This window comes from Aegilops tauschii, chromosome 5 (assembly GCF_002575655.3).
Source record: "Aegilops tauschii subsp. strangulata cultivar AL8/78 chromosome 5, Aet v6.0, whole genome shotgun sequence".
Classification (NCBI taxonomy): domain Eukaryota; kingdom Viridiplantae; phylum Streptophyta; class Magnoliopsida; order Poales; family Poaceae; genus Aegilops; species Aegilops tauschii.
The window spans coordinates 49,188,691-49,215,319 of NC_053039.3; the positions used below are offsets into that span (position 1 = coordinate 49,188,691).

The 26,629-nt window shown below is 49.0% G+C and overlaps 2 protein-coding genes, 1 non-coding gene and 1 pseudogene across 3 annotated transcripts; 2 read left to right on the forward strand and 2 right to left on the reverse strand.

Annotated features, from left to right (window-relative positions):
* Positions 1-3,478: 3,478 nt before the first annotated feature.
* Positions 3,479-6,631, reverse strand: LOC109753806 (uncharacterized). The gene has a single exon (XM_020312734.1). It carries the CDS (start codon positions 6,629-6,631, stop codon positions 3,479-3,481), a length of 3,153 nt encoding a protein of 1,050 aa, XP_020168323.1.
* A 3,732-nt stretch (positions 6,632-10,363) lies between these two features.
* LOC109753805 (uncharacterized) lies at positions 10,364-11,964 on the forward strand. The gene is made up of 3 exons (XM_040389272.1): positions 10,364-11,322; positions 11,387-11,717; positions 11,941-11,964. Exons 1-3 carry the CDS (start codon positions 10,364-10,366, stop codon positions 11,962-11,964), a joined length of 1,314 nt encoding a protein of 437 aa, XP_040245206.1.
* Positions 11,965-12,341: 377 nt separating this feature from the next.
* LOC109753799 (uncharacterized) lies at positions 12,342-17,008 on the reverse strand. The gene is made up of 5 exons (XR_006663480.2): positions 16,783-17,008; positions 13,370-13,531; positions 13,146-13,227; positions 12,860-13,047; positions 12,342-12,776 (listed from the first exon to the last, which is right to left on the reverse strand). It is a non-coding gene; the product is annotated as an uncharacterized protein (transcript).
* Positions 17,009-19,377: 2,369 nt separating this feature from the next.
* On the forward strand, positions 19,378-22,561 carry LOC109753804 (protein FAR1-RELATED SEQUENCE 5-like; annotated as a pseudogene).
* The last annotated feature ends 4,068 nt before the right edge of the window (positions 22,562-26,629 follow it).

The following is a 26,629-nucleotide window of genomic DNA, read 5'->3' on the forward strand; positions in this document are numbered from 1 at the left end:
CCAAGAGAAATTTGATTCCCCCACTTATCCCTAGCGGATCTTGTTACTCTTGGGTGTTTGAGCACCCTAGACGGTTGAGGTCACCGCGGAGCCATAGTCCATTGTGGTGAAGCTTTGTGGTGTCGTTGGGAGCCTCCAATTAAGTTGTGGAGATTGCCCCAACCTTGTTTGTAAAGGTCACGTCGCCGCCTTCAAGGGCACCAATAGTGGAATCACGGCATCTCGCATTGTGTGAGGGCGTGAGGAGAATACGGTGGCCCTAGTGGCTTCTTGGGGAGCATTGTGCCTCCACACCGCTCCAACGGAGACGTACTTCCCCTCAAAAGGAAGGAACTTCGGTAACACATCCTCGTCTTCACCGGCTCCACTCTTGGTTATCTCGTCCCTTTACTTTCGCAAGCTTACTTGTGTTAAATCCCTTGCTTGCTTGTGTGCTTGTTGTCATTGCATCATATAGGTTGCTCACTTAGTTGCATATCTAGATAAGCTACCTTGATGCAAAGTTTAAATTGGTAAAGAAAAGCTAAAAAAATTGTTAGTTGCCTATTCACCCCCCCCCCCTCTAGTCAACTATATCGATCCTTTCACATATTTTATTAAGTTCTTTATTATTTATCGAGTCCAAACGTTTACTTTCTTTGGTAGATCTATTCACTATTCTGATCCGTGCTTGACTCTTTCAAATGAAGTGCACTAAAGTGGCTGTACTAGCTATGTGGTTTGCTGTTCACTAATGTGTATTTGAACCATTGAATATGTTTAACTATAACAGTGGTATGAGGAAGACATGCATAAAAAAAGTTGTTCTTCTCACTAACTTGATTTTTTTGTTTATTTAAATCCTTCATTTTAGAAGAGAATTAAATAGATGTTTCAATTGATTTTATGTGTTATAATTGGGCTAGGTCCAAATGATATTTTATGTAGTTTTCTTATAAAGAATGCTTTTATATTTTTTCCTTCTTTCCACTGTCACTCTGAATATTTGGATGTACTGAATAATACGTCTTTCAGTTTCAAACTTTTTGTCTCAGTGGTAACAGCTAATCAAACTTTTGCTAGCTTTAAGAAAAAATATATTATTATTTCTCAATTCAACCATAGTTGACATAATTTGCATTCTTCACTGTAGCAAAAAAATTAGGTAGATATTTATCAGTTTACATGTATTCTGTTCTTTAAGACGAGGCTGGGCATGGGGATAACTCTTTCCATTGCGATACACCGTAAGGTCTTTCGAAAGTAGCGTGCTAGAGTCTGATGACGAAGCTCATTACCTTGAGATTGTCATGTTTGTCGTGAGGTGGACAATGGTGGCCAAGAGAGTGGTAACATGGATAAATCACTTGGAGCGTGCGAGGATTTTCTTTTGTCCCGTTGCAACGCACGGGCATATGTGCTAGTCTCTTATCAATAAGGCAACGTCAGCTACTACAAATTCTACACAAGAATTTTGACCTCTACAAGCTATATTGAACCACACACGCACACTGAGAATTAGTATACTCACAATGGAGAAATTTCAGCCTATGCCATGTTGGGGCGTCCGGTGGCCGATGGAACCCTCCGATTTGGGCCTGCTGTTCGTCGCCATTGCCGTGGAACAATTGCACTTCAAGACCCAGGAGAAGCGTCGGAGCTGCCTGCTGGGCCGGAGACAGAGCTGAGCTGTGGCGGGTGGCGGCACTCGGTTAGCAGTACGGCGGCGCACGGCCGGAGGCGCCGCAGCTGCAGCGAGTGGAGGCGCGCCGGAGCTGGGCGGTCAGCCCGGCGACCGGCGGTGCCAGGTGAGGGGTTAGGCAGGCGGTGGCGGCGGCTAGGGATTGTGTTTCCGACTGGGAAAACTGGCATGAGCAGGTTGTGCAAAGGATTATGTTCTCTAGTTAGGACAAGGTAGATTACACTATCAGAACAGAATTCTATTTTTGAACGGATGCTTGGGTTGGTTGGAATGGTAATCATGCGTCCCCATCGACAGCGAGGTGTCGGGTTTGAAACCCGATGAGATCAGGGGTATTCCCGTCATCTACCTTCGGTCAACGTCCCTTGACCTGACGGTAACATTGAAAAATGGTCTTTTTGAGGTTGTGTCCAACGGAACAATGGCATTTTTGAGTAGTGAAAAATTTTAGTGGCAAAACTGAGCAGTGTTATACAACCGATGACAAAACTAATAAAAACCAATAATGATACACATGCTTACATACATTTTCTTCTCGTCCTAGATTTCTAGTTAGATGTTGTTCTACTCCTGCTGAGAAAGATGCAGGGGGCAAATATTGTTAAATACACAGGAGTTCTTGGGTGCTCCACCCCCGGATTTCAAACATGGGCGTGCAATCTATTCCCGTGTGAAGTTTTGTGAAAAATACTAGAAAATGTATCCATGGCCAAGAAAATAGTCTGAGCTACGATCCATCCAAACAGTTTTCCCTTTCTATACATAGATTTAGTGAGAATGCGTTTTCCCGTTTTTTTTTAGAAACTTCACACAGGAGTAGATCGGGCACCCAGATTTGATATCCCAAAATTTCAGTGTTTCTTGAATTTTTCCGGTTTGTTTTCTGAATTTATTACTCATATAGGGGCGGAGCACCCGAGTGTGCCAAATCCTCTTCCACAAATATCTTGTTACTTTGCATATTTGATGTTTATGAACTAATGTCTTACACCATGGTGAGAAAGTGTTCTTATGGTGCAGTTATACATGAAATATTAATGTGCTCTTCAGTTTTCATTTCCTGTAATTTTCGTCATGAGTTTAGGACCTTGAATGTTGAGGCTCATAGTCTTGCAAAACATGCTCTAGCTTTAGGGGTTGGCCGTCACGTGTGGTTAGGTCATCCTGGAAACCTTGCCTTCGTCCCGATCACGGTGATGACTGAGTAATAGAGTTTGCATGTTTACCTAAAAAAAAGGAAATTCCGCACAATAACCTTGAAACAACACGAATCTTGACAAAAGAATAAATGGTGAGAAAATTTACTTCTACAATTTTTTTACAATGGAGACAACTTACATATAGCTAAAGTGAGTCCTAGCTAAATGTTCTTTTCTAGAACGGAGGCTTGAGACGAGCCTAACTTTGAATTTAAAAAGCCAACAACCAGCTAGAAATTACAACAAACAACACGCCAAATTGAGCGAACCATACAAAGGGGCTGACTGGATAGCTTACAACGCATCACACATTAAAAGCACCAAGGTAAATTTAAGAAAGGCGAGCACAACAAGGAAAGGAAGCAGGACGAGGACTAGCCATTGATACATAGACAAAGTTGTTGAAAGTAACGTGGTGCCTTTTATCCTTAAAACATAGTACTAAGTAATATCTTGCTAAAATCAAGTGTTCAACCCCTTAAAAATAATGATCATGTGTGAGAAACAAACCACTTACAACTAGCAGAAACTGATGCACAATTTGCTCCGGTACACGTGCTGCAGCTTGTCTTTGGTCTTGTTTGAAGCAGCTGATCCTTCAGTACACGTGCTGCATCTTATTCTTCTCCTTCCCCACTATCACCCACCCTAGGATCCTGTAGTTCCAGCGCTGCTGCACGTAGACCAAGAACGCGAGCGCTGCCGCGACGAGGGGCACCACCACGCCACCAACCTTGGGGTACAAGTCCATGGCGCCGTCTTGGGCCTCCTCAGGGACAGGGTACATGTCAACCGCGGGAGGCGGGCGGAGGAACCCATAGACGTGTGGCAGCAGCGACATGCCGGTGATTCCGGCATAGTAGCTCTTCCTCAGAGGCCGGCAGTTGACGCGCCACACGGCGTTTCCCATGACCTGCGGCAGCAGGAACCATTCCCTCGCCAGGCTGATGCACCGCTCGACAATGGCGGCCATATTGTACGAGGGCCGGCTATAGAATCCCCCCTGGCCCTGTGCTTGCATGGTGTACGCCACATGCGGCGGCTGCTTGGTCGACGCGCCGCCGTACGTGGCCAGCAGCCAGTGCACGGCGAGGACGAACAGGAGGCCGCCAAGGTGCAGCCCGGCTCCGTCCCTCGGGACGCGTCCTGGCTCAAGGGGCGTCCGCGCCCGCGCGCGGACCCTCGACCGCCGCACCTTGCGCGCCAGGCGCAGCGTGAGGAGGAGCGCCGCTAGGGCGAGGGCTTTGATGGAGCAGTCCATGTCCCAGTGCAAGCGCCGGACGTGCGTCCTGTAGTTGCCGTCGCCGTCGTACATCCTCGGCCACGCGGGTAGGATCATGGCGTCCGTGACCAGCACCGCGCTGTAGCAGAGCGCCTGGGCGCCGAGCATAGCGAGGGAGATGTACGGCACGACGTCCGGGTGGGAATCCATGTAGCGCAGCTGGCTCATGGCGGCGACGATTGTGGCCGACAACATGGCGAGGCAGACGATCCCCCCCACGTTCTGCCCCACGAATCCGTCAAACCTCGTCCCGGGGTAAAAGGATTGCAGCGCTGGGAGCTCGGTCCGGTTGAAGTGCAGCGGGTCGCCGGCCGCCCTTGTGCTGGACATGTAAACCTTGGCCGATGGGCTGAACAGCCACCGCATCTTCGTCGGCGGGTACTCCACTTGCAGCTCGATGGAGCAGTCCATCCCGCTTTCAAGGTCGCTCATCTTTGACATGACCTGCCATGGGGCCTCGACGTCTCGGCAGCCCACCAGGTGCATCCGCCCGTCCTCCGGGTTGTACACGCCCTCCAGCGACATCACCGGGCGCCATCCAAAGACCCCGCCGGACTCCGTGAGCACGGCCGACACGTTCACTAGTTCCTGCCGCTGCTCCACGCCATCTTGATCTTGCCATCTCTCTTGCTGCTGGCGGGGCACGTAGCTGACGAGCGGGCCAATCGAGAATATCTGCAGCTCAAAGAAGCGCTCAGAGGATTGTCCCTTGATGATCCATTCTGGTACAGGGTGAAGCTTTGGCACGACCCGGAATCGGAGTTGGAGATCTTGGGAGAGGCTCGCCGTGTCACCATGGGCACGTTTCCTTGGGTAGCTAATCAGAGACATGGCGGCAAGGTTGCTGGAGATCCTGGAGGGCTTGGTCCTCCAGAGAAGCTCCATGGCCTGCTCCACCTTGTTGTAGCTGTACGTCATGCGCACCCACTCGTCGGAGCCGCCAGCCTTGTTCCAGGCCTGTCTGGGATGCAATGCTCGGTGGAACGACAGCGGGAAATGACTGCCATCCATGGATGTTATCTGCCCCATGAGGATGCCGCGGCGGGTGATGGAGAATGTGGTGGGGATGTACAAGGAGACACGGTGCTGGCACGCAGCCTTGCCGGTGCCGGTGCCGGTGCCCAGGCAGGCCGTCATGCAAAGCCGCCCGGTAGACACTCTCCACACGCCCTCCGCCGACAGCGTCATGCCGCTCAGCCCAGCACGCTTCACCGCAGTTTCCTGGTCCTCCCATGGCGGCATGGCGCGGAACACGGCCGACACCAGAACGGCCGCCTTGCCGTCCAGCCCGCTCGTCGGCTCGCACCGAACGCCTTGCATCACGATGGCAAAACCCGTGAACGCCCTGTCCGTCGTGTTCACAAAGGGTCCCAGTCGACCGCAGAACTCATCGGTGGAGTCGCAGTTCCAGTTGGGGACGACGGCGAGCACGCCGTGCTCGTTGGCACGAAGGATGTCGCAGAAAGGGACGTCTTCGTGCAGGTCCCCTGCACAGCCACCGGCGACGTCGTCGTCGCAGAAGAACAAGGGAGACGTGCTGCACCCAGTTGTGTCTTCCTCCTCCGGCCGGAACCGGTAACTGGCGTATGGGCCGCCGAACTGCGAAACCAGCCGGACAGTGTCGAAGTACACGCTGTCCGACTTGGCGCTCGTGCTCATCATCTCGCCGTGCACCGCCCGGGTTGTCAATGTCTGCGCCTTTGGGTACCGTAGAATGAGCACTATATTGTCATCGGCGACGACCGGCAGGTCGAAGTTGTTGCTGCCATCGCCGATATTCTTGGCCCAGTCCCACGGCCCCTCCGTGGTGTTGCCGCCGCCGCCCCCGCCGCGCATGGGGAGGGGAGCATTCCCGACCATGCACAGCACCCTCTCGCCACCACCAGCCTCCGTGTAGACGCCTTCCAGCAGTATCTTGAGCTTGGCAATACGAGGAAGGAGCTTGAACTCCGGTGACGGACGCCGGCCACTGTGTGGATCCATCATCTCAGACTTGTCGTCGGAACAGCAGCAGTTGCGGCTGATGGTCAAGGTGAGCACCCCGCTGACGTTGAGGGAGCGTCTCGCGCGCTGCCGCTGCACTGTGTCGGCGTGCGTGAGCATGAAGGTCGCGAGAGGGGTGGCCAACTCGGTACCGGCACCAACGTCGCCGCTGGCAGTGCCAGGGAACGGCATCAGCGGTGCGTGGCCGGCGTCTTGGCGCCAGTCGCCGTTGGCGAAGTGTAGATCCTGAACCATGGGGCCGTCAGCCGTAAGCTCGGCCCCTGAGGAGAGCACGGACCGGCACTGCTGCGCCACGTCGGCTGCCCGGAGGTAGTCATGGGGAACGACCGGACGTCCGAACGACGTGGGGAGCTCGCCTCGGCGGGACGGCTGGACCGCGGACGAGGTGACGCAGCAAAGACAGAGACAAAAGACGCCGAGAGGACTAATCCGCCGCGAGACGGGGATCCTCTTGCTAATCTCCATCGACATGCACTAGGTTGGTTTTAGCAGCCGTTGGCACGAACCATGCTTCCTTGCTTCCATTCATGTACCCTTGAGCTTCATCGTGGAAGAAGGCTAGATCAGAGGCGTTGACTTGGAGTGTTTGTTGGTCAGTACGGATGAGTTGGCTCCGAGAAGGCACATTATTCCCGTATAAGTGCGATCATGTGCTTCGAGCATCCCAACGGCCGGACCGGGTCGAATCAAACTTAGAAGGCCAGATCGAGACAATGACAATACCTTGAACTGAACCGGATGATTGAAGATGTATTTTTTTTAACACAGTACAAATGCAAATGCTCATACATACATTCACTCCTATGAACGCTGTTAGAGATACGACACGCAATCGAAACACGATGAAGAGCGAAAACAAGCAAGGAACACGAGATTTTAACGTGGAAACCCCCTCCAACACGAAAGAGAAAAAACCACGGGGCCAGCCAACCAAACTTCACTATATCGGGGGAGGTTACAAACGCCGGGGATTTACAACTAATCAACTATCCCGTGCGGTGGCTTACAAGAGGTATATATAACACAAGTGACCTAGGTCAATACTGATCCGTACCGCGGGGCGATGGGTCTCGCTCCGCTCGCTCGTGAGAAGTTAGCCTTTCTCTATATACTTGAATTTTGAGCATAACATAACAAACACAAGTCCAGTGTTAAGTTTAGGACTTGAACACTGGTGGGCTGGGATACCATGTGTTAGCATACTCTATGCAAGAGGCATGTTTATACATGCATGATCCCCGTCTCCCACATCTCAACCACATAAAATGTATCCTTAAGTATATCAAAGGGACTCTCGATCATGGTCTCTCCATTACTCCCTCTGATCCTACCTCACTCACTGCGTACTCTGATGTGGACTGGGTAGGATGTTCGGATACTCGACGATCTACTTCTGGTTACTGTGTGTATTTGGGTGATAATCTGATTTCTTGGTCTTCAAAAAGGCAGCTAACCGCTTCCAGGTCTTCAGCCGAAGCAGAGTACCGCTCTGTTGCTCACACTGAGACAGTATGGCTTCGTCAACTCCTAGCTGAGCTACATCGTCCCATTCAACAAGCTACCATAGTTTATTGTGACAATGTATCAGCTGTGTATCTGTCATGTAATCGTGTTTAGCATCGTAGAACAAAACACATAGAGATAGATATTCACTTTGTTCGTGACAAGGTAGCACTAGGAGAAGTTCGTGTTATTCATGTCCCGACAAGTGCTCAGTTTGCTGACATCTTCACCAAGGGACTGCTGCTCGCATCCTTCCTTGACATATGTGCCAGTCTCAATGTCGTGGAGCCCGACGTTGACACTGCGGGGGGTGGGTGGGTGGGGGGGGGGGGGGGTGTTAGTCAGCATGCAGTCTTGGTCAGATGGCCACGATCGCCAGTGCCTCAACCACGATCGCCCACGTTCTCCACTTGTCCTTGCGGCTGCAGTTTGTACTCTGAACCTATATGTATCACTTCATGTACTTTGAATGAATCAAGCAACGCATTCCGCTAAACTTCACCACGGTCCACCTAACTATCTAACCACAGAATGTTCGTATTATTATTATTATTATTATTATTATTATTACTACTACTGCTGCTGCGCTAAAAAGACAGTCCCTCTTCATGACGTGCATGTGATCACGGCCAATCTAGAATCTCTGGCATCAATTTGCTCAGACTTTAATTGTCAGCTTGTTGGTACCAGCTTACACTACAGTGCCAGCCAACAGTTTGTATATGCTATTGCCGGTGGTCGTTCCATGTCAACTGATGTTTAAGTATTGTCAACTGCTATCTCCAATGATCGATCTTTAACCCTTGTTATTTTTGTCAAGACAAGAGGTCACCCGATTCACAGTTCAAGGCAATGGGCATGCGAGCGAACTCTACTCTTGTTGTCTCGATCCGGCCTTCTTATTCTAAGTTTGATTCGACCGTACCCGGCGACATCATGCTTGCATGCATGAGCATGATTCAAGCAGACGGCAGTTGGCTTCCTGACACCAAGCAACGAGTCCGTACTGACACCTCTGGTTAGCAGCCAAACTCCAAGTCAACACCTCTGGTTAGCAGCCAAATTTTGTTGTTTGGCCTGCTTGATGCATATATTGATATCAGCAATGCTACACTCACGAAGGGATCTATTACGGGGTTCACAGACTAGCTGGCGTGGGCGATTGGGATTGGGGACAAAGAGAGGATGGGCCCCACCCCCACTGAAATCAGGGGGGCTGAGAGATTAGTTAGAAGGAAATTAAATAAAAGCCCGTAATGGGTCCGTGTGTGTAGGATTATTGTATTGATGTATATATATACCCGCAATTTCATAACTGCGGGCGCCAAAAATGAAGTGCTTGCGGCGGTGCATTCGATAATACTACACACACGGGCTCTCACGACGGACATTCACGGACCCTGCTGCATGCGCTTATCTGATTGGCCCTTCCTGATTTTCACGGGTGGGCCTGCCTCACTTCATCAAATTTCAACCAATCACACATTAACAACCACGTAAACCCCCCGTAGAAACCCCGTGCGTCTAGCGATGCTGCGGTGCATTAGTCGTCTCGGCCTGTTCTGGCTCTGTCTGTGTCTCTGCTACGTCACCTTGTCGGCGGCCCAACCGCTCGTGAGGTCCTTCAGACTCCCGGTGGTTCCTCATGACCACCTCCGGGCCGCGGATGTGAGGCGGCAGTGCCGCTCCGTGCTCTCCTCAGCCGCCCAGCCAACGGCTGACGGCCCCGTGGTCCATGATCTGCACTTCGCCAATGGCGACCGGCACCAGGACGGCGGCCACGTGCCGCTGATGCTGTCTCCTGGCGTCGCCGGTCCCGATCCCGAGCTACTCCAGCAAGCCACCCCTCTTGCGACCTTCACGCTCACGCACGCCGACGACACTGCACAGCGAAGACGTCACGCCAGACGCTCCCTCAAAGTCAGCGGGGTCCTCAGCTTGACCATCACCCGCAACCGCTGCAGCTCGGACGGCAAGTCCGAGATGATGGATGATCCACACCACGACCTGTGTCGGTCGCCGGAGTTCAATCTCCTTCCTTGTGTTGCCAAGCTCAGTGTGGTGTTGGAAGGCATCTACACAGAGACTGGCGATGATGGCGGTGGTGGCGACAGGGTGATGCGCATGGTCGGGGATGCTCTCCTCCCCATGCGGGGCGGCGGCAACAGCACCAGCACCGGCGGCCCCTAGGACTGGGCCAAGAATATCAACGATGGTAGCAACAACTTGGAGCCGCCGGTCGTTGACGATGACTAACATATTGCTCATTCTACGATACCCAAAAGTGCAGACGTTGACTACCCGAGCGGTGCACGGCAAGATGATGAGCACGAGGGCCAAGTCGGACGACGTCTACTTTGACACTGTCCGGCTAGTTTCACAGTTCGGCGGCCCATATGCTAGTTACCGGTTCCGGCACAGTAGGAGGTCACAGCTGGGTGCAGCAAGCTTCCCCTGCTATGTGACGACGACGGCGACGTCACGGGTGGATGTGCAGGGGAACTGCACGAAGACGTCCCTTTTCTGTGACATCCTTCGTGCCAATGAACACGGCGTGCTCGCCGTCGTCCCCAACTGGAACTACGACTCCACCGAAGAGTTCTGCGGTGGACTAGGACCGTCCCCAACTGGAACTACGACTCCACCGAAGAGTTCTGCAGTGGACTAGGACCGTTCGTCGTGAACACGACGAACATGGCATTCACGGATTTTGCCATCCTGATGCAAGCCCTCCGGTGCGGAACGACGAGCGGACTGGACGGCAAGGCGGTCGTGCTGGTGACGGGCTTGTTCCGTGCCGTGCCGCCGTGGGAGGATCGGGAAATGGCGGTGAAGCATGCTGGGCTGAGCGACATGACGCTGTCGGCCGAGGGCGTGCCATATATTTCCATGTACGTTCCCACCACCCGCCGCGACATCCTGATGGGGCAGATAACCTCCATGGACGGCAGCCACTTCCCGTTGTCATGCCGACGAGGATTGCATCCCCGAGAGGGCTGCAACAAGGTTGGCCGCCCCGACGAGTGGTTGCGCATGACGTACAACTACAAGAAGGTCGGGCAGGCCATGGAGCTTCTCCGACGGACCAAGACGTCCAGAATCTCCAGCAAACTAGTTTCCATGTCTCCGATAAGCTATCCGAGGAAACGCGCCGGCCATGATGACACGGCGAGCCTCTCTGAAGATCTGCACCTCCGTTTCCGGGCCGGGCCAGAATGGATCATGAAGGGAGGACAATCCTCTGAGCGCTTCTTTGAATTGCAAATAATCTCGATTGGTCCGCTCGTAGGCTACGTGCCCCAGCCAAGCATGTCGGTAGCACAAGATCAAGATGGTATGGGCGACCATGGCGTGGAGCGGCAGGAACTTCTAAACGTGTCCGCTGCGTTCACGGTGTCCGAAAGTTTCTTTGGGCCGCGCTCGGTGATGTCGCTGGAGGGCGTGTACAACCCGGAGGACGGGCGGATGCACCTGGTCGGCTGCCAAGGCGTCGAGGCCCCATGGCAGATCATGTCAAAGATGAGAGGCCTTCGAAGCGGGATGGACAGCTCCATCGAGTTGGAGGTGCAGTACCCGCCGACGAGGATGCGGTGGCTCTTCAGCCCGTCAGCGAAGGTCCACCTGTCCAGCACAAGGGCCACCGGCGACCCGCTGTACTTCAACAGGACCGAGCTCCTAGAGCACCCCCTCCTATTATGCCCGGGAGATGTCGAACAGATTCATGGAGCAGAAGGGGGTCGTCTGCCTCGCCATGCTATCGGCCACCATCGCTGCCGCCTTACGCCAGCTGAGCTACATGGAGTCCCACCCGGACACCGTGCCGTACATCTCCCTCGCCATGCTCGGCGCCCAGGCGCTCTGCTACGGCGCGGCGCTGGTCACCGACGCCAGTATCCTACTTGCGTGGCGAAGGACGTCCGATGACGACGGCAACTACAGGATGCAGGTCCGGGGCCTGCACTGGGACATGGACTGCTCCGTGAAAGCCCTCGCCCTCGCGGCGCTCCTCCTCATGCTGCGCCTGGCGCACAAGGTGCGGCGGTCCAGGGTCCGTGTGCCGCTCGAGCCAGGCGCGTCCCGAGGGACGTGGTCGGCCTCCTATTCACCTCACGTCGACCAAGCCGCCGCCGCATGTGGCGTACACCCAGCAAGCACAGGGCCAGGGAGAGTCCTATACCCATAGCCGGCCCTCCCTCGTACAATATGGCGGCCATGGCGGAGCAGTACATGGGTCTGGTAAGGGAGTGGTTCCTGGCTTCCTGCTGCCGCAGGTTATGGGCAACGCCTGCCTCTGAGGAAGAGCTACTACGCCGGGATCACCGGCAATGTCGCTGCTGCCGCACGTCTACTGACTCCTCCGGCCGCCTTCCGCGGTTGACATGTACCCTGTCCCTTACGAGGTCCAAGATGGGGTCACCATGGGCTTGTACCCCAAGGCTGGTGGCGTGGTGGTGCTCGCGCTCTTGGTCTACGTGCAGCAGCGCTGGAACTACAGGATCCTAGGGTGGGCGGTTGTAGACAAGGAGAAGAATAAGCTGCAGCATGTGTACTGAAGGGCTAGCTGGCTGCTTGAATCAAAACGTCACTACAAATTGTGCTTTCTCAGATTGAGTTTTACTAGTTCAATAAAATTTGTAAATTTGTGTGGTTTGTTTGGAACACACATAGATAATAACTCTATGGGAGTTCTATGATTATATCATTATATATGCAGTCACTGGAAATCAAGGGTCGTTACCTAGTGAGCAAAATACGAATGCCGGATAATAATTCAAATCATACACGGCCAGTTTCCACTTTCCGCCCTTGTTACTGTCTGCTGACGCCCAGTTACAGACACATAGATAACCATTCTAAGTAGAGCTCTGCAAAATCCAGGGTAATGAAGCTATAGCTCCTTTCTGAATATAATAGTCGTTACGCTACACCCGTCGAGAAGATCAGGAGAAGGACTATTCTTTCCTTACTCATCTTGTGGTGGGTGACGAATAAGAATAAGATGGGCAAAGTACGTACCGGCCATCTGTGATACGGATTTTGCGTCTCTGTTCGTGAGCGCCACCAGGAGGCAACACGTTGCCAAGGACATTGATTAATCAAATGGCATCTGAACAAATGTGAAAGTGTGAAACTATTAGTTGTTTGTTGCTGCTTGGATGAGCTATGATGTGAAACAGGTCTTTGCATAACCTCAGTTCTCTATCTTCTTCTCCTGGCTTGCTCTTGCGACTTTTGGGAGGCACCTAACCAATCTCAATGACTCACCTAACCATGACATAGACAGACACCACTGCCTTGGTACGTGCAGGAAGCCGATTATGTACAAGGTTACATAACCTCAAGGAATCAGATATAGAATAATCTGGAGGTTACATGACCTGAAAAAAAGGGTGAAACAAAATTAGAGGAAAAAAACTGTGCGTACAAAGAAATGAGCAAGATCATTGGCCTAATAGACAAGATTAGATCGTTTCACCTGAAGAAAATTTTCTTTGCTCAGAGAGTGTTGGTAAAAACAGATCTCTGGTGGATACAAACAACACGGAAGAGCTTCGCTCCTAGCAGATTGAATTGAAACACGTTCAGTTCGTGGTTTTCTTAACATACTAGCACTGGAACACATAACTAAAACAAACAACAGAGCTCTAGTATCTACTGGAATCCATTTTTCCTCTCAGAGAAGATTGTGAACAAACACACCTTCGAGGACAGCCTTTAGCTTGTCAAACACCCATGCATACTTGAATGACCTGTTGTTCATCTCAGCAGCTTCCTTCTTGGATAGATCAGATGCCCAGTGATGGTTGACATGGCCAGTGACCACGATGTTGATGTGAGTCTTGTCCTTACCCATGGCTGAAACTGCAAGATCAAAGTAGTTGTCGAGCGATGGGTTAAATCAGATACTCAGACACACAAGCCAATCAAACTGCAGGCACTAGTTAGATACACATAACAGAGAATGCAGGCACAAATGCTTTTAATTCTACTCAGGACTCACAGATCCTAGAACCAAACAGAAGTAAAACATAAGTCTTTTTTTTTAATAAAGAGGGCAAGTAAAACATAAATCTGACTAACAATAAATCCAAAAGCTTGCCGATGAGCATGAGCAACGAAACCAACCAGAGATATCCTACATGGGCATGAGCAACTCCTTTAAGTTACGGCAAAAAACAACTTGCATCAGCGCATAAGAGAATCTGAAAGTTTCAGATTTGCAGCTACTAGAAGCAAGCCTCGGCTGGAAGATGTCAGCGTACCGCTCCGGTTATGGCTAGGGTCTATACAAATGTAAAATGAAGAGACGAAGTTTAATCTATATGGATGTAAATGAAGAGATGAAGTTTTGTTTATAGAACCCTGATTCCCCACAATTTGTTTTCTCGCCAACTTGATAAATTTTCTTTGCTCAGACAGGGTTGCTAAAAACAGATCTCCGGTGGACACAAACAACACAGAAAAGCTTCCGTTCATAGCAGATTGAATTAAAACACATTCAGTATGAGGTTTTCTTAGCATACTAGCACTGGAAACTCACAACTAAAACAAACAACATATTTTTAGTATCCCCTGAAATGCATTTGCCAAGTAGTTGTTCCTCTTTTCTGTCTAGTCTTTTGCTTTCTTATTTTGGTTGCGGCATCCCCTGTTATGGGAAATAAACATGTTGATTCTAGGTTAGATCACCCGTGGTGGAACTAATTGCTATCTTTTCTTTACCTCAAAACATACCTCTTTATTCATTCATAAACAGGGTTACATCATTAATAAGAGGTACAATATGAATTTCTGGCAAGAACGACAATTTGTGAGCTACAGTATTTGGTTCTCTGTTTTCATGGACAAATTCCACCTTGGCAAATTCTCTTGAGACGAAGTAACAATCTCTGAAGATTGCCGCTGCAACCCCTGCTGAATGGACCTCATCTTGCATCGTCGTAATGACATTCATGCTATCTGACGGTGATCCTGGTGCAGCCCAGGGGTTCAGCAAAACAGCAATCCTTCTTGTAAGAACTATAATGCTTCCGTCGACAAACCATCAAGCACCGAGTCTAGTTTGAAATTTTTTGCTGCCATGAACCTTCCTTTGTTATCTCGGATCACTACCCCAGTAGTGCCAGTAAAACTATCTTCATCGAAGGAGGCGTCCACATTGATTTTGACAACATATACCCATTGTGCTAAGGTCATCTTTTACCTGTGTATCCACTTCTTGGTTAAGCAACGGCTAGAGTATCACAAGAAACATGTCGATTCTAGGTTAGATCACCCGTAAGAAAAATGTAACGACATGTATAGTGTGTATCACTGTTTGCTTAACCGATAGCTTTTGGTATTAACGCTTCTGGCGCTTCTGAGGGCATTTCTTGGCTTTGTGGCCTTCTTCATTGCATAAGGAGCATATAAACACTCGTGTTGGACAGCTCCTGGCCCTGTGGCCTTCTTCATTGCATATGGAGCATATAAACACTCGTGTTGGACAGCTCCTGGCCCTGTGGCCTTCCTGACCACAGCTAACACATCGAAGAACCGATGCCGGTTTCATTTTTGATGATTGTTTAGCACTACCAGTACCAGGGTCCCGTTCTTCTAATTCTTTGGACAGGTTGGAGGATTTAGCTATGGTGCTCCTCTCTTCAAATTCTTTGGATAGGTCGAGCAATATTGATCTTCTTTTCTGAGGACAGTAAAAGGCAACATGACCTTCTTCACGGCATGTAAAGCATATCCTTGTCCTTAAGTTGTATTCCCTGGCTATTGGACTGCAGGTCCGTTTAGATAATGTGTTGACTTGTTTTGATAGTGCAAGCCACAGAGCAGCTTGGAAGTTCTCTCTCTGATCCTGAAACGCTGCATTCAATACCCAATTCAAGGGGCACTGAGCAGGATAATGATCCTGACTTTCACAAATAAAGCATTTAACTTTGCTCAATCGACACTCTCCATGCGGATGATATTCGTCACAGCTTGAGCAACTGAGGAGACCATGTGTACTAGTACTATGCCCTATCTCTCCACAGCGGGTGCAAGCGCGATTCTGTGACTTGTTCTGCTGGCAACACGATATGCTCCAGTGGCCATTTTTGCTACAAACTGTGCAAATAACTTTGTGTTCCTGATCCTTGAAAGGCCGGTCACAACTGTAATGTCCTTCCTCGCCACAAACCAAACAAGTGATTATCCCATTCATTTTGTCCTGATGCTCTGTTGTACCGCCTTCCCATGGACTTTCATGTTGGTTACTGCCGCAGCGGCGGCTGAGATCTGCAGTTGTCTCCCACTTCCTTTTTGACCTGATTTCCTGAGTCTTGAGTGATAACCCATTGGTTTCCATTTGAATTATTTCTGACCAGGGATAACAGATACGAGGGGAAAACATGAGACAAGGCAGAATCTAGTTTTGAGGAGTAGTATAAAAATGATATTGTAGAAGTCATTGTGTAGATGCAACAGAATATAGCCCAAACAGCTAAACAACATCCACTGATGTACATGCATACAAGGCCTCAACTATACAGGTGCAAACAATGCCTCAACTATATAGTTCTGTTTGAGCACAGGTGTCGATATCCTCCTACTGCCAATGTGAAAAACTGAAAATCTAACATGTGAAGAGAGGGGGTTAATCAGGTTGCCTGTGTTGACATACTGCCAAGAGAGAGACTGTAACAATATAACTTTGTGATGTACAAAGCTCCCTCCTTTGAAAAGAAAGAAAAGACTAAACAGGGCAATGCGTGAGCTGCAGTCAATTGCTTAATGAGCACACTAGTGTCAAAAACGTTCTTATATTATGGGACGGAGGGAGTAGTACAGTACTCCCTCTGTCCCAAAATAAGTGTCTCAACTTTACACGGAGGGAGGGAGTATTCGATAAGATGTGCATAAGAAGAAGTGGCTGATGAACACATGGTAGGATTGAAGGCCTGCCTAATCACGATGCAGAAGAAAGAGGGTTCGGTGGGACTGCTCTGCTATGTAGGCTTGGAATTCACTCTCTGTTCCACCGAACGCACGCACCAAATCAGCTACCTATACTATATCGAGGATCTAAACGGAAGGGGAACTGGATCAACAGAATATGAGTGAGATCCACGGTGAGATACCTGAGGGGCGATGAGCAGGAGAAGGGAGACCCGGCGACGGTGACGGCTACGGCGGCGGCAGGGTCAACAAACGGGCTTAAGAACCGGCGGCGCCGGCGGCGACGGCGGCGACGGAGACCCGGCGGCGGCGGTTAGAGTAAACTAGGCTTCAATATCGCTTCGTTCCTTTTCTTTATCCGTACAGCGTGTTTGGTAACGACAGGAGAGGGAACGGGAGTTTAGAGTCGAGAGTTTGCCAAGGAAATAGACATGGGAAATATTTTATGTCTCATTCCTCTATTTGACATGTAAAGGTAATTAAAAGGGACGTCGATAACTGCCACACGTGTGGTGTATCGGAGGTTGTGTCGCATGTCCTGTGTGGCACGGAAACGAACCCGCCCGCACGACCGCGTCCGGGCGCGCGCAGCCACAGCCCGCACGCCCGGTATGTGGCAAAATCGTTCACACGTTCGGGCAAACGACCGCGCTGCCCTCACGACCCCGCACGCCAGTCGTCCCGGCCTCCTTTCGATCCCCGGACCGACGTGCCGCCGTCGTCTCCTACCTCTCGATCCCCTACCTCCATCGCCTTCCTTCTCTGGTTGCATGGCAACCAGAGCAGATCCCTAACGTCTTCCCACCGCTAACCACCCACCCTCCGCCCCCCACCCCCCTAACCCCATCCTCCGAAGACGACGAGCTAAAAAACAAGTGGATCTCTGATCTCCTTCTGTTTCTCGTCCTTCTTCTGTCCAGAAAATTGAAATTGCAAATTTGCCCACGAAGATGGCCACTGGATCCACGCTATCAGGGCAAACACCCCACGGATTTGTGTGTATTCGCATTTGCCCACCAACATACGCCAATTCTGCCATGTACTATGCTAGAGTTGAGCAAAGCTTCTGGGTTGGCTAGGTGCGAGTAGTTGGTAATGAAGGATGCGTAGGGATCACTAAAAATAGGGAGAGAAAGGAGAAATTTGGCATAGGGAGGGAGGAAAAATAGTTGCCACATGTATCTAACATCAGTTGCCACCTATCGTTGTCGGTAGCTGCCACTATGTTATCTTGTTGCTTGCCATCCTATTTTATTGGTTGTTGCCATCGCTTCAAAATGATAGCTGGCATCTAGAATTCAGAAAAAAGAATGAATGTGTGTGTCCTACTTGCCATGATGTGTTGGTTGCCTACGCAGGAAATGTGATAGGATTGCCGTGTTATCTTCTACGTGCAAACAACAAGAATGCATTTTGCAAATTTTTGATGCATTCTTGTTCATGCAGTGACTGAAAACATAGTGGCAGAAAAAAGCAGAAGAATGAATCACGAAGACGGCACTGATCCTTAGTTTTCTCAAAGGCCGGAAACGCCCCCGTGGGATGCAGCAGAGTACAATCAACTCATTTCTGCAGGGCCGTTGCTGCCACTACTAGAGCAGTACGCGGGCATCGGTACGATGCATGATAACAAAAGAACAGTTGCCATGTTTGTGACGATGAAGATGTCATTCTAGTTATGTCCTACAATGTCATTTTTCGCAGGTTCTTATGACCAAAATACTGACGGCAAGTTCAGTCACAGGGCGCTAACAATGACAAATGTACGGGCAACCAACTTCAACTAGCTAATGTGGCAAATCAAGGTAACACATACGAAAAAGAAACATACTGGTGTGGACATGAAAACTAAACTTGCAAGGATGGCAAAAAGACTCACGAGTTATATCGGAAAAATGTAGGACCTTCATGCAGCACGTGGCATCAGGCGGCAGCCATGTACCTGCCATCGACGTCATACATAGGTGAGTCCATGAATTGAAGTTGTGGACAGTGAATTAGGAGAAGGAACATAGCTGACAGCTGCAGTTGCCATGCCTGGACAGCTGGAGTTGCCATGCCTGGACAACTGGAGTTGCCATGTGTCATTAAATGTGATTGCAAATGTCCAAAACAACTGTGGACAACACGTGTGAACAAACATGTGTGGCATGGATGCACCGCTACATGTGCCATGTTGAACAAACTACAGTTGCCATGCATTGACCAACTGCTAACATGATCACAGGTTGTTACGGTGGAACCACATCGGCAAACGTCTCATGGCAAGCTTCACAGTTGCAGGACAGCGCTATTGCAGATAGAGCACATCAAATTGGAATGACAGACCAGATAAGATCAGCGCATGTGGCACAACAAGATAAAAAAATGTGAACCAGAAAACAGTACTGCATTTGCTTTTGTGCGAATAGCATGTGAGGAAAAGTAGATTTGTAACGGTGGTGGTGGGAAAAACAAACAAAAAATGCTACCAAGCGGTCATGTGCAAAGAGTCATCTATTGTCTTCGGGATTTGCCAATTGATATAAGAGTGTGTGCAACATTCATGATTGATCGCATTTGCCTAGTGAGCTCGAACCTAGAATACAAGTTTTGATGCTAGAAGATACTGGTTGCCATGTATTGGCAGCAGTAGTTGCCATGTATGTTGGACTGTAGTTGCCATGGCTATAGAATCCAAGTGTTGATGCTAGAAGACGCTGGTTGCCATGTCTTGGCAACAGTAGTTGCCATGTGTGTTGGACTGTAGCTGCCATGACCGAAGAACTACAGTTGCCATGCATGGCCATATGCAGATTCATGGTTTGCTGTGTGAATGGTGTCATGCCAAATCACATGCAGTTGCTATATTTCGTTACAATAAACATGCCATTAAAGCAAATGCTTACGCTCGTACCTGTTTTTTTATTGCAGGACCTTCAACTACAATGAACAGCGGCGCGGGGACATCTACTGCGGGGAGCTCTGAGCGCACGGAAGAAGCGTTCCACCAGCCAGCCAACAATCATGCCACAAACAATACAGAGTCAGTGTCGGAAATGGCAATCGTTCCAGCAAATCCGACAAGCACACCTTTGCACACCATCACAAGCAACACTCAAGCAGATGAAACAGCCGCCGATACTGAAGTGAATGATGAAACTGATGACGAAGCACAAGGGGATGCAGAAGATGGGCAATCAGAAATCATGGTACCTAAGCCACCGTATGTTGGGCAGAGATTTGATTCGTTTGAAGATGCAAAGGAATTCTACCAAACATATGCAAAGTTCCATGGGTTTGCGGTCAACACCGAATACCATAGAAAAATTAAAAAAACTAACGAGTACAGCAGAGGTGAGATGAGGTGCTACAAGGCACGAAGGAACAAGAAGGGTAAAGGTGTTGCGCCTGTCGTTCCGGAACGAAAGAGATGTATCATTGTCAAGACGGAATGCCCTGTCCGGTGTAAGCTGAACGTAGATGGAGCACGGGGGGTGGTCACTGAATATTTTGACGAGCACAACCACGAACTCATAAAGAAGTTTGACCTGGTAAAATTTCTGACCGCCCACAGAGGATTCACCCCCCTCGAGAAGAAATTCATAAAGCTGCTACATGATTGTAACGTCGGTCCATCAAGAATGGTCCAGATACTGTCCCTCATCCACAGCAAAAATGGGACTCTGAGTAGCATGCCGTACATACCAGCAGACGTCACAAACCTAAAGGCAAAGTACCGTAGAGAGAGTAGGTTGGCTGACATAGAAGACACGATAGCCTACTTCGATGAGAAAGCGAAAGAAGATCTAGATTTCTTCTACAGGATAAGATTGGATGATGAGGACCGTGTCAGGAACATGTATTGGGTGGATGGTGCTGCAAGAAGAGCCTACAAACATTTCCGAGATTGCATTTCGTTCGACGCGACATATCTCACTAATATGTACAAGATGCCATGCGCTCCATTCATAGGAATAAATAACCATAATCAGTCATTGCAGTTCGGATGCGGGCTCGTTCGGAACGAGGACACGGATGGGTACACTTGGCTATTCAAGACCTTCTTGGAGTGCATGGGTGGACTTGCTCCGATGAACATAATAACAGACCAGGATTTTAGCATGCGTGCATGCATAGAGGAGGTCTTTCCGTTGGCAGTGCATAGACACTGCAGGTGGCACATTATAAAGAAGGCTGAGGAGACGCTAGGACCGTTCTTTGCTGACCGTCCAGATCTGCACAAGGCATTCGAGCTGTGCGTGGACCACAGCTTGACGGTGGAGGAGTTTGAACGGAGCTGGATGGCTATGATTGAAACATATCACGTCCAAGACAATGAGACGCTTGCTAGCCTGTGGGAGAAGCGAATGTACTGGGTGCCGGCCTACTTCATGCACTGCTTCTTCCCATTTCTGCAGACTACGCAACGCAGCGAGGGGTTCAATGCTGTGTTTGAAGCGGTACGTGAGCCCTGGCAACTCATTGTTGCAGTTTGCCAAGCAATACACGGCTTTGCAACAAAAAATAATGGGATCTGAGCTACAGCAAGAAGCAAACACCGCGCTAAAGCAGCCTAAATTGCTAACATATTTACCAATGGAGAGGCAGATGAGCAAGACATATACCAACAAGATTTTTAACAAGTAAGTCAGTGTGTGTTACAGTCTTATTTGCACAAGCATGAAGGTAAAAAGGTGCCATATAGAAATGCAATGCAGTTGCCAACTTTTTTGGAAATGCTGATATATTGAAAGTGGCCATTGAGTACAGGGTAACCATGATGTGTAGTTACCATGTTTAATGTACTGCAGTTGCCATGTGAAGTCAACTACAGTTGCCATGTTTAATGAACTACAGTTGCCATGTATAATGAACTACAGTTGCCATGTGTAATGAACTGTAATTGCCAAGTTTAATGAACTGTAGTTATCGTGTGAAATCAACTATAACTGCCATGTTTAATGAAATGTAGTTCCATTTGCCATGATGGTATGGAATGCACTTGCCAATTAAAATGTTATGCATTTGCCATGTGAAAAATATCATGCAGTTGCCATAGCCATCATTCATTTTAGATGCCTTTCCTACGTTACAGCCTACATCAACATAAGGTGCTACAAAAAACATCATATAAGAGTTTTACGAAACCACACAAAACTTGCAGATTCTAAGAAGAAATAAAGCGTGCCAGCATGTACACGACTTACCAGGTGGACGAACATACGTTCAAGGTGTGTTCTCTCTTGGGCATGTCGGATTCAGAACCTGAAGACCCAGACAAAGGAAGGAACTACTTTGTGAAGGCCTTGATAAGCAAAGGCGAATACTACTGCCAATGCTGCAAATTTGAACGGGACGGGATTGTGTGCTGTCACATACTAAAAGTAATGGACATGAACGCGGTGACACGAATGCCCCGCCATTTCATACGGCGGCGATGGACTTGGGACGCTGACGACGCATCGGGGCCGCAAACATCAAATGGAGTTTTTGGCCGTGCATGATGAGAGACCATAGTCAACTATGGAAGCCGTGAGGCACGTTGTGTTGACAAAGAACTATGTTGAACTGATAGATGAAGCGTGCAAGAGTGATGAGACAGCGAGGGTTGCAGAAAAACACAGGAAGGCCCTGAAAAGAGAGCTTGATGAGATCAAGAAGAGGAAAGATAAGGAAGCCTTACACAGGTTCCCCCGCACCTCAAGTGTGCCTTCGTCCACGGGGCCATCATCTGAAAACTCGGAGGTAGGATCTGGAACAGCAAGCACACAAACCCAGGTCAGGAACCCGCCCCGTTCCATCACAAAGGGGCGTCCAAAAGAGATAAGATACAAATCCGGATTGGAGATTCAAGCAAAGCACAAGAAAAAAAGAAAGGGACAGGCAATCCATAAAGCAACATTGGAGCACTGTGACTTGGTGGTTGGTGACATTTTTTGCAAGCTAGATGTTCTAAAATTTGTAAAAATGGGAGAATGACTCTTGAGGGGAATCAGAATCTGAAAGGAAAATGCCATGAATCAATGACTGCAGTTGCCACGTGTGTGGTACTGAATTTGCCATGTTATTTCAACCGAATCTGTCGTGCCTTTTCTACTGAATCTGCCATGTTATTTCAACTGAATCTGCCATGTCTGTTCTACTGAATCTGCCATGCCTTTTCTACTGAATCTGCCATGTTAGTTCTACTGAATATGCCATGTTATTTTATACTGAGTCTGCCATCGCGTAGATTTCCGTGTTCAGTCAACACATTTTAGTCCACACATATTGTATTGTGTGCAAAAACTATGGAAAACAAGTTGAAACGATCACGTGCAAAAACCGTAAAGGTTACGGCTGCGTACAAACTACCATGCTAGCTGATACAGTTAACAGTGCAAAAAAACCCAAAAAGCCAAACGAGAAAGAGCGATAACTTTCAGTAACCATGACTGATCAACTACATTTGCCATGTTTTCAGACATCAAGGACGCATTCAAAACACCATACTAGTACTACCAACCCACATACACATAATAATACTGAAAACACATAAACGTATCTACTGTCACACCTAAGTAGGTTCACATCCACACATATATTACAAACTATTAAAATGTCGCTCACACGCCACCACTATATACTAGGCTACGGGGAGATGCAGTCATAGCATATTACACGGACATAGTTTTGAAAGAACAAGGTAATACCTTACATTCCTCGGCAACAGAATGTAAGGTAAGCGTTCGGTGTGGAGCACCACGTGATCACTTGTACTTCTTGGTGGCTTTCTTGACGGCTTCCTCTATAAACTCTCGTGCGTTGGACCGCATGTTGAAATCTTCAGTCATCAACCAGTTCCATGTGTAAATTTTGCGGAGCTCGACGACCATTGCAGCTGTGACGACAGGGACCCGTCGACCTTCCCACTTTGCAAGGTATTCCAACGTGTGAGAGCCACAGTCGTGCCTATACAAGAAAAGAATCAGGTGAACTCACGAGAATAGAGAAAAATCGTAAACTTCAATTCAGATGTGACAAAGAGGGTTAGCATTGGTGTACAGGACACATGAAGAAAAGATAGTAATTACTGGTTTCCTTGCTTCGTAGTCGCCACGTACTCGATTGGAAAATGTCCGATCTGGACCTTTGAGTTTTCGTAGTGACGGTTCCATGTCTCTTTGAGGTTGTTGATGAAGTATTCAGCATGCGTAGTAAGGTCTGCATCAGCTTCTGAACGCATTGAATCAAGCACCTCAAAACGTTGGTTCTTCAGGTCAAGGCAAATCGCGCAGTGGTGACCACACTTGTCATGTGGGTCCTGTGGTGCAAGCTCCTAGAACATGGGGAACAATACCTGCAAGTAAAATCAAGGAAAGAAAAAGCAGAGTTCACATCAAGAACAGAAATGATGTAGTTGGAAAATGATGTGTAAAGATATCACCGGTTGCACTAAGAGGCACGTGAATGACATAAAGCAGCAAGTGTCCAAAAATAAACCCACATAGAATATTTAGTTACAGTGTGTAATTAAAAGAAGTTTCCATCCATGTATGAACAAAGTTGCCCTGTATTTTAGTTTGAAGTTGCCACATAGGTTGTATTAAGAAGCAAATCAAACTCATTTTACATGGCAGCTATTGCCACATGAAACAGCTGTCACAAAATAGGGTGTAGCCCACATGTGAAGCGTAGCTACTGGCAAAACATACCATGGAAGGAATACTCACACATTTCTTCATTGTGAGCTTGAAATCACCATGCGCATCAAAATGCTTCCTCACGATTTTGTGGTGGAAGTCACCATCCCATATTTTGCAGGTCACACTGTACTGCATGATTGTTTTGTCGGGAGACATGTCCATATGCCTGTTGATGAAGTCAATCCCACATGCAACTATATTCTTCGACATTTTACCGAGTGGCCTCACAGACTCGGCAAGATCACCCAGGTCAACGTATGTCGCATCGCATTGTATGATCTTGGTTCTGTCCAAACATGAGTTGTATGAAAATGATATAACATGAAAGAATCATGTCTACTAAGTAAAAAAACGTAAACAGAGCATATCTAGAATAGCAAAAGGAAGAAAAGTAAAAAGAGGAAAGAAAATGAGAGGTTATGTGGTGTGGTCATTACGCTTTCAGCTCCTTCATGTGCTTGCTATTGGACCTCGCATTTCCAAACCGTTTGACAATATCGTATAACTGGTTCTGATCCTTCGTGGCCTTGACTTCTGGCTCATAGTCATCCGCGGGTGGTGTGTGAACTACCCTATGCTGTCTCACAGAACCAGGGGTGGCACTTCTAACGGTATCCTCAGATACCGACTCAGCAGGCACGTTAGAACTTGATTGCCCCTGACCTCGTGAGGACCTCCTCTGCAATGCTGCCTCCTCAATCCTGCGGTAAGCTTCATCAAGTGACGGTGTAATCTCCTCAGGGGTGGCTGCAATGATCAAAAAAGTGGGTTAGGATACCTGGGAAATAAAACAAGTTTAGTGCGCAAAGAAATGGTGTAGAATGTGAAATGTATGTGCGTAAGGTAGGGAGTTGTCGTGTGGAGGCAACTCCAGTTGCCATGTGTGGTGCACTGTGGTTGCCATGTGGCAACAACTACAGTTGCCATGTGGGTTGAACTGCAGTTGCCATGTTGTGGAATGTATGTGCATAAACTAGGGAGTTGCCGTGTGGAGGCAACTCCAGTTGCCATGTGTGGTGCACTGTAGTTTCCATGTGGCAACAACTACAGTTGCCATGTGGGTTGAACTGCAGTTGCCATGTTGTATCAACTCCAGTTGCCATGTGCTTGCCGAATGGAAAATGCAACATGGCAACAAAATGTAGCTGACATTGTGCAGCAAAAATCCAGTTGCCATGTCATCAAATAACATTCGCCATCACCAGTGAGAAGCCAAAAAAAAGGCTTGGGACAAAATTCAAACTAGAAAAATGTGTACAACAAAATGATAAACGCATAAAAAGTGTACCTTGCACAATCGGCTCTGCAAACTTCACAGCCTTCCTGCCCTCATCCATTGGCTGCGCCATCATTGGGGCTATGCCTGCCGGGAAAGCAAAGGCAACTGGCATAGGATCTTGCACCACTGGTTCATCTTGAGTGCGATCGATGCCAAGGCTAAAGCTCAGCGGGGTGAAGGCCATTGGGTGCCTCTCCTGCCTACTAGCCGGACCACGAACAACTTGCTGGGCAGAATCCAGGGGTGAAAGATCAACAAACATTTCTGCCTCGTCTGCTGCAGAATCATCACCTTATTAGTAGGGCGGGGCATGTGGTCAGCAGTATCAGTCGCAACTTTCTTGCCAATCTTCTTGTTTGGGCTGTAGGGGACACCAATGTTGACTGGGAGCTTAGAAGTGCATAGATTTAAGTTGGGGTTCTCCACGGCGGGTAAAGACGCAGTCTGCTCCGGACGTTCACCTCTGTCAGTCGTGCCCGACTTGCCACCTGGGTCAGTTGTACTCCGGTCTTCCGTTTTCTCCATAACATTGCTTTTGGCAGGTGGTGGGAACAGTGTGGACGCAGACACGTAACCAGAGTCATCTCTGCTGCTCCTAGCTACAGCTGGTGCGTTGGGTATATCTGCAGATTGCTTGCGGGGGCTACGACGCCTAGGTGGAAGACCAGCTCGCGAAACGGTCACCTTAGCAACCTCTGGAACACTAGAAGCTGGAGTTGTTGTGCCAAGACTCTCACCTGTGGATGGCATATCAATCTGAACTGTCGCCTCAGCCCCTTCTTTCGTGGACGCAGAAGTGCCACCACCCATGCGATTGGAATCCGTATCAGATGAGCGGGAATCTTCCTTGCTTAGGTTGATCTCGGGGGCGTCCACTTCAACACTTGCTGATCGGGTGGCATGGCTCACAGCAGCATCCTTCATTGCCAGCAGAGTGGGCAATATCTCAGCAGTCCTGGCAGATATTGACTCATCACTCCCAGATGTACGGATGCCTGTTGTTGTAGCCTGCACATCTGCAACCGGCGGAGATGGTCGGCCGCTTGCATCAGAGCTAGTGGGAACTATGGACGGTGCAGCAGC

Bases quoted from the DNA above. Each gene is read 5' to 3' on its own strand.
- LOC109753806 (XM_020312734.1), bottom strand. From the start codon at position 6,631: ATGGAGATTAGCAAGAGGATCCCCGTCTCGCGGCGGATTAGTCCTCTC.
- LOC109753805 (XM_040389272.1), top strand. From the start codon at position 10,364: ATGGCATTCACGGATTTTGCCATCCTGATGCAAGCCCTCCGGTGCGGA. The intron at 11,323-11,386 runs GTACTTCAACAG...GATGTCGAACAG, and splicing joins AGGGCCACCGGCGACCCGCT to ATTCATGGAGCAGAAGGGGG. The intron at 11,718-11,940 runs GTCCGTGTGCCG...CTGCTGCCGCAG, and splicing joins ACAAGGTGCGGCGGTCCAGG to GTTATGGGCAACGCCTGCCT.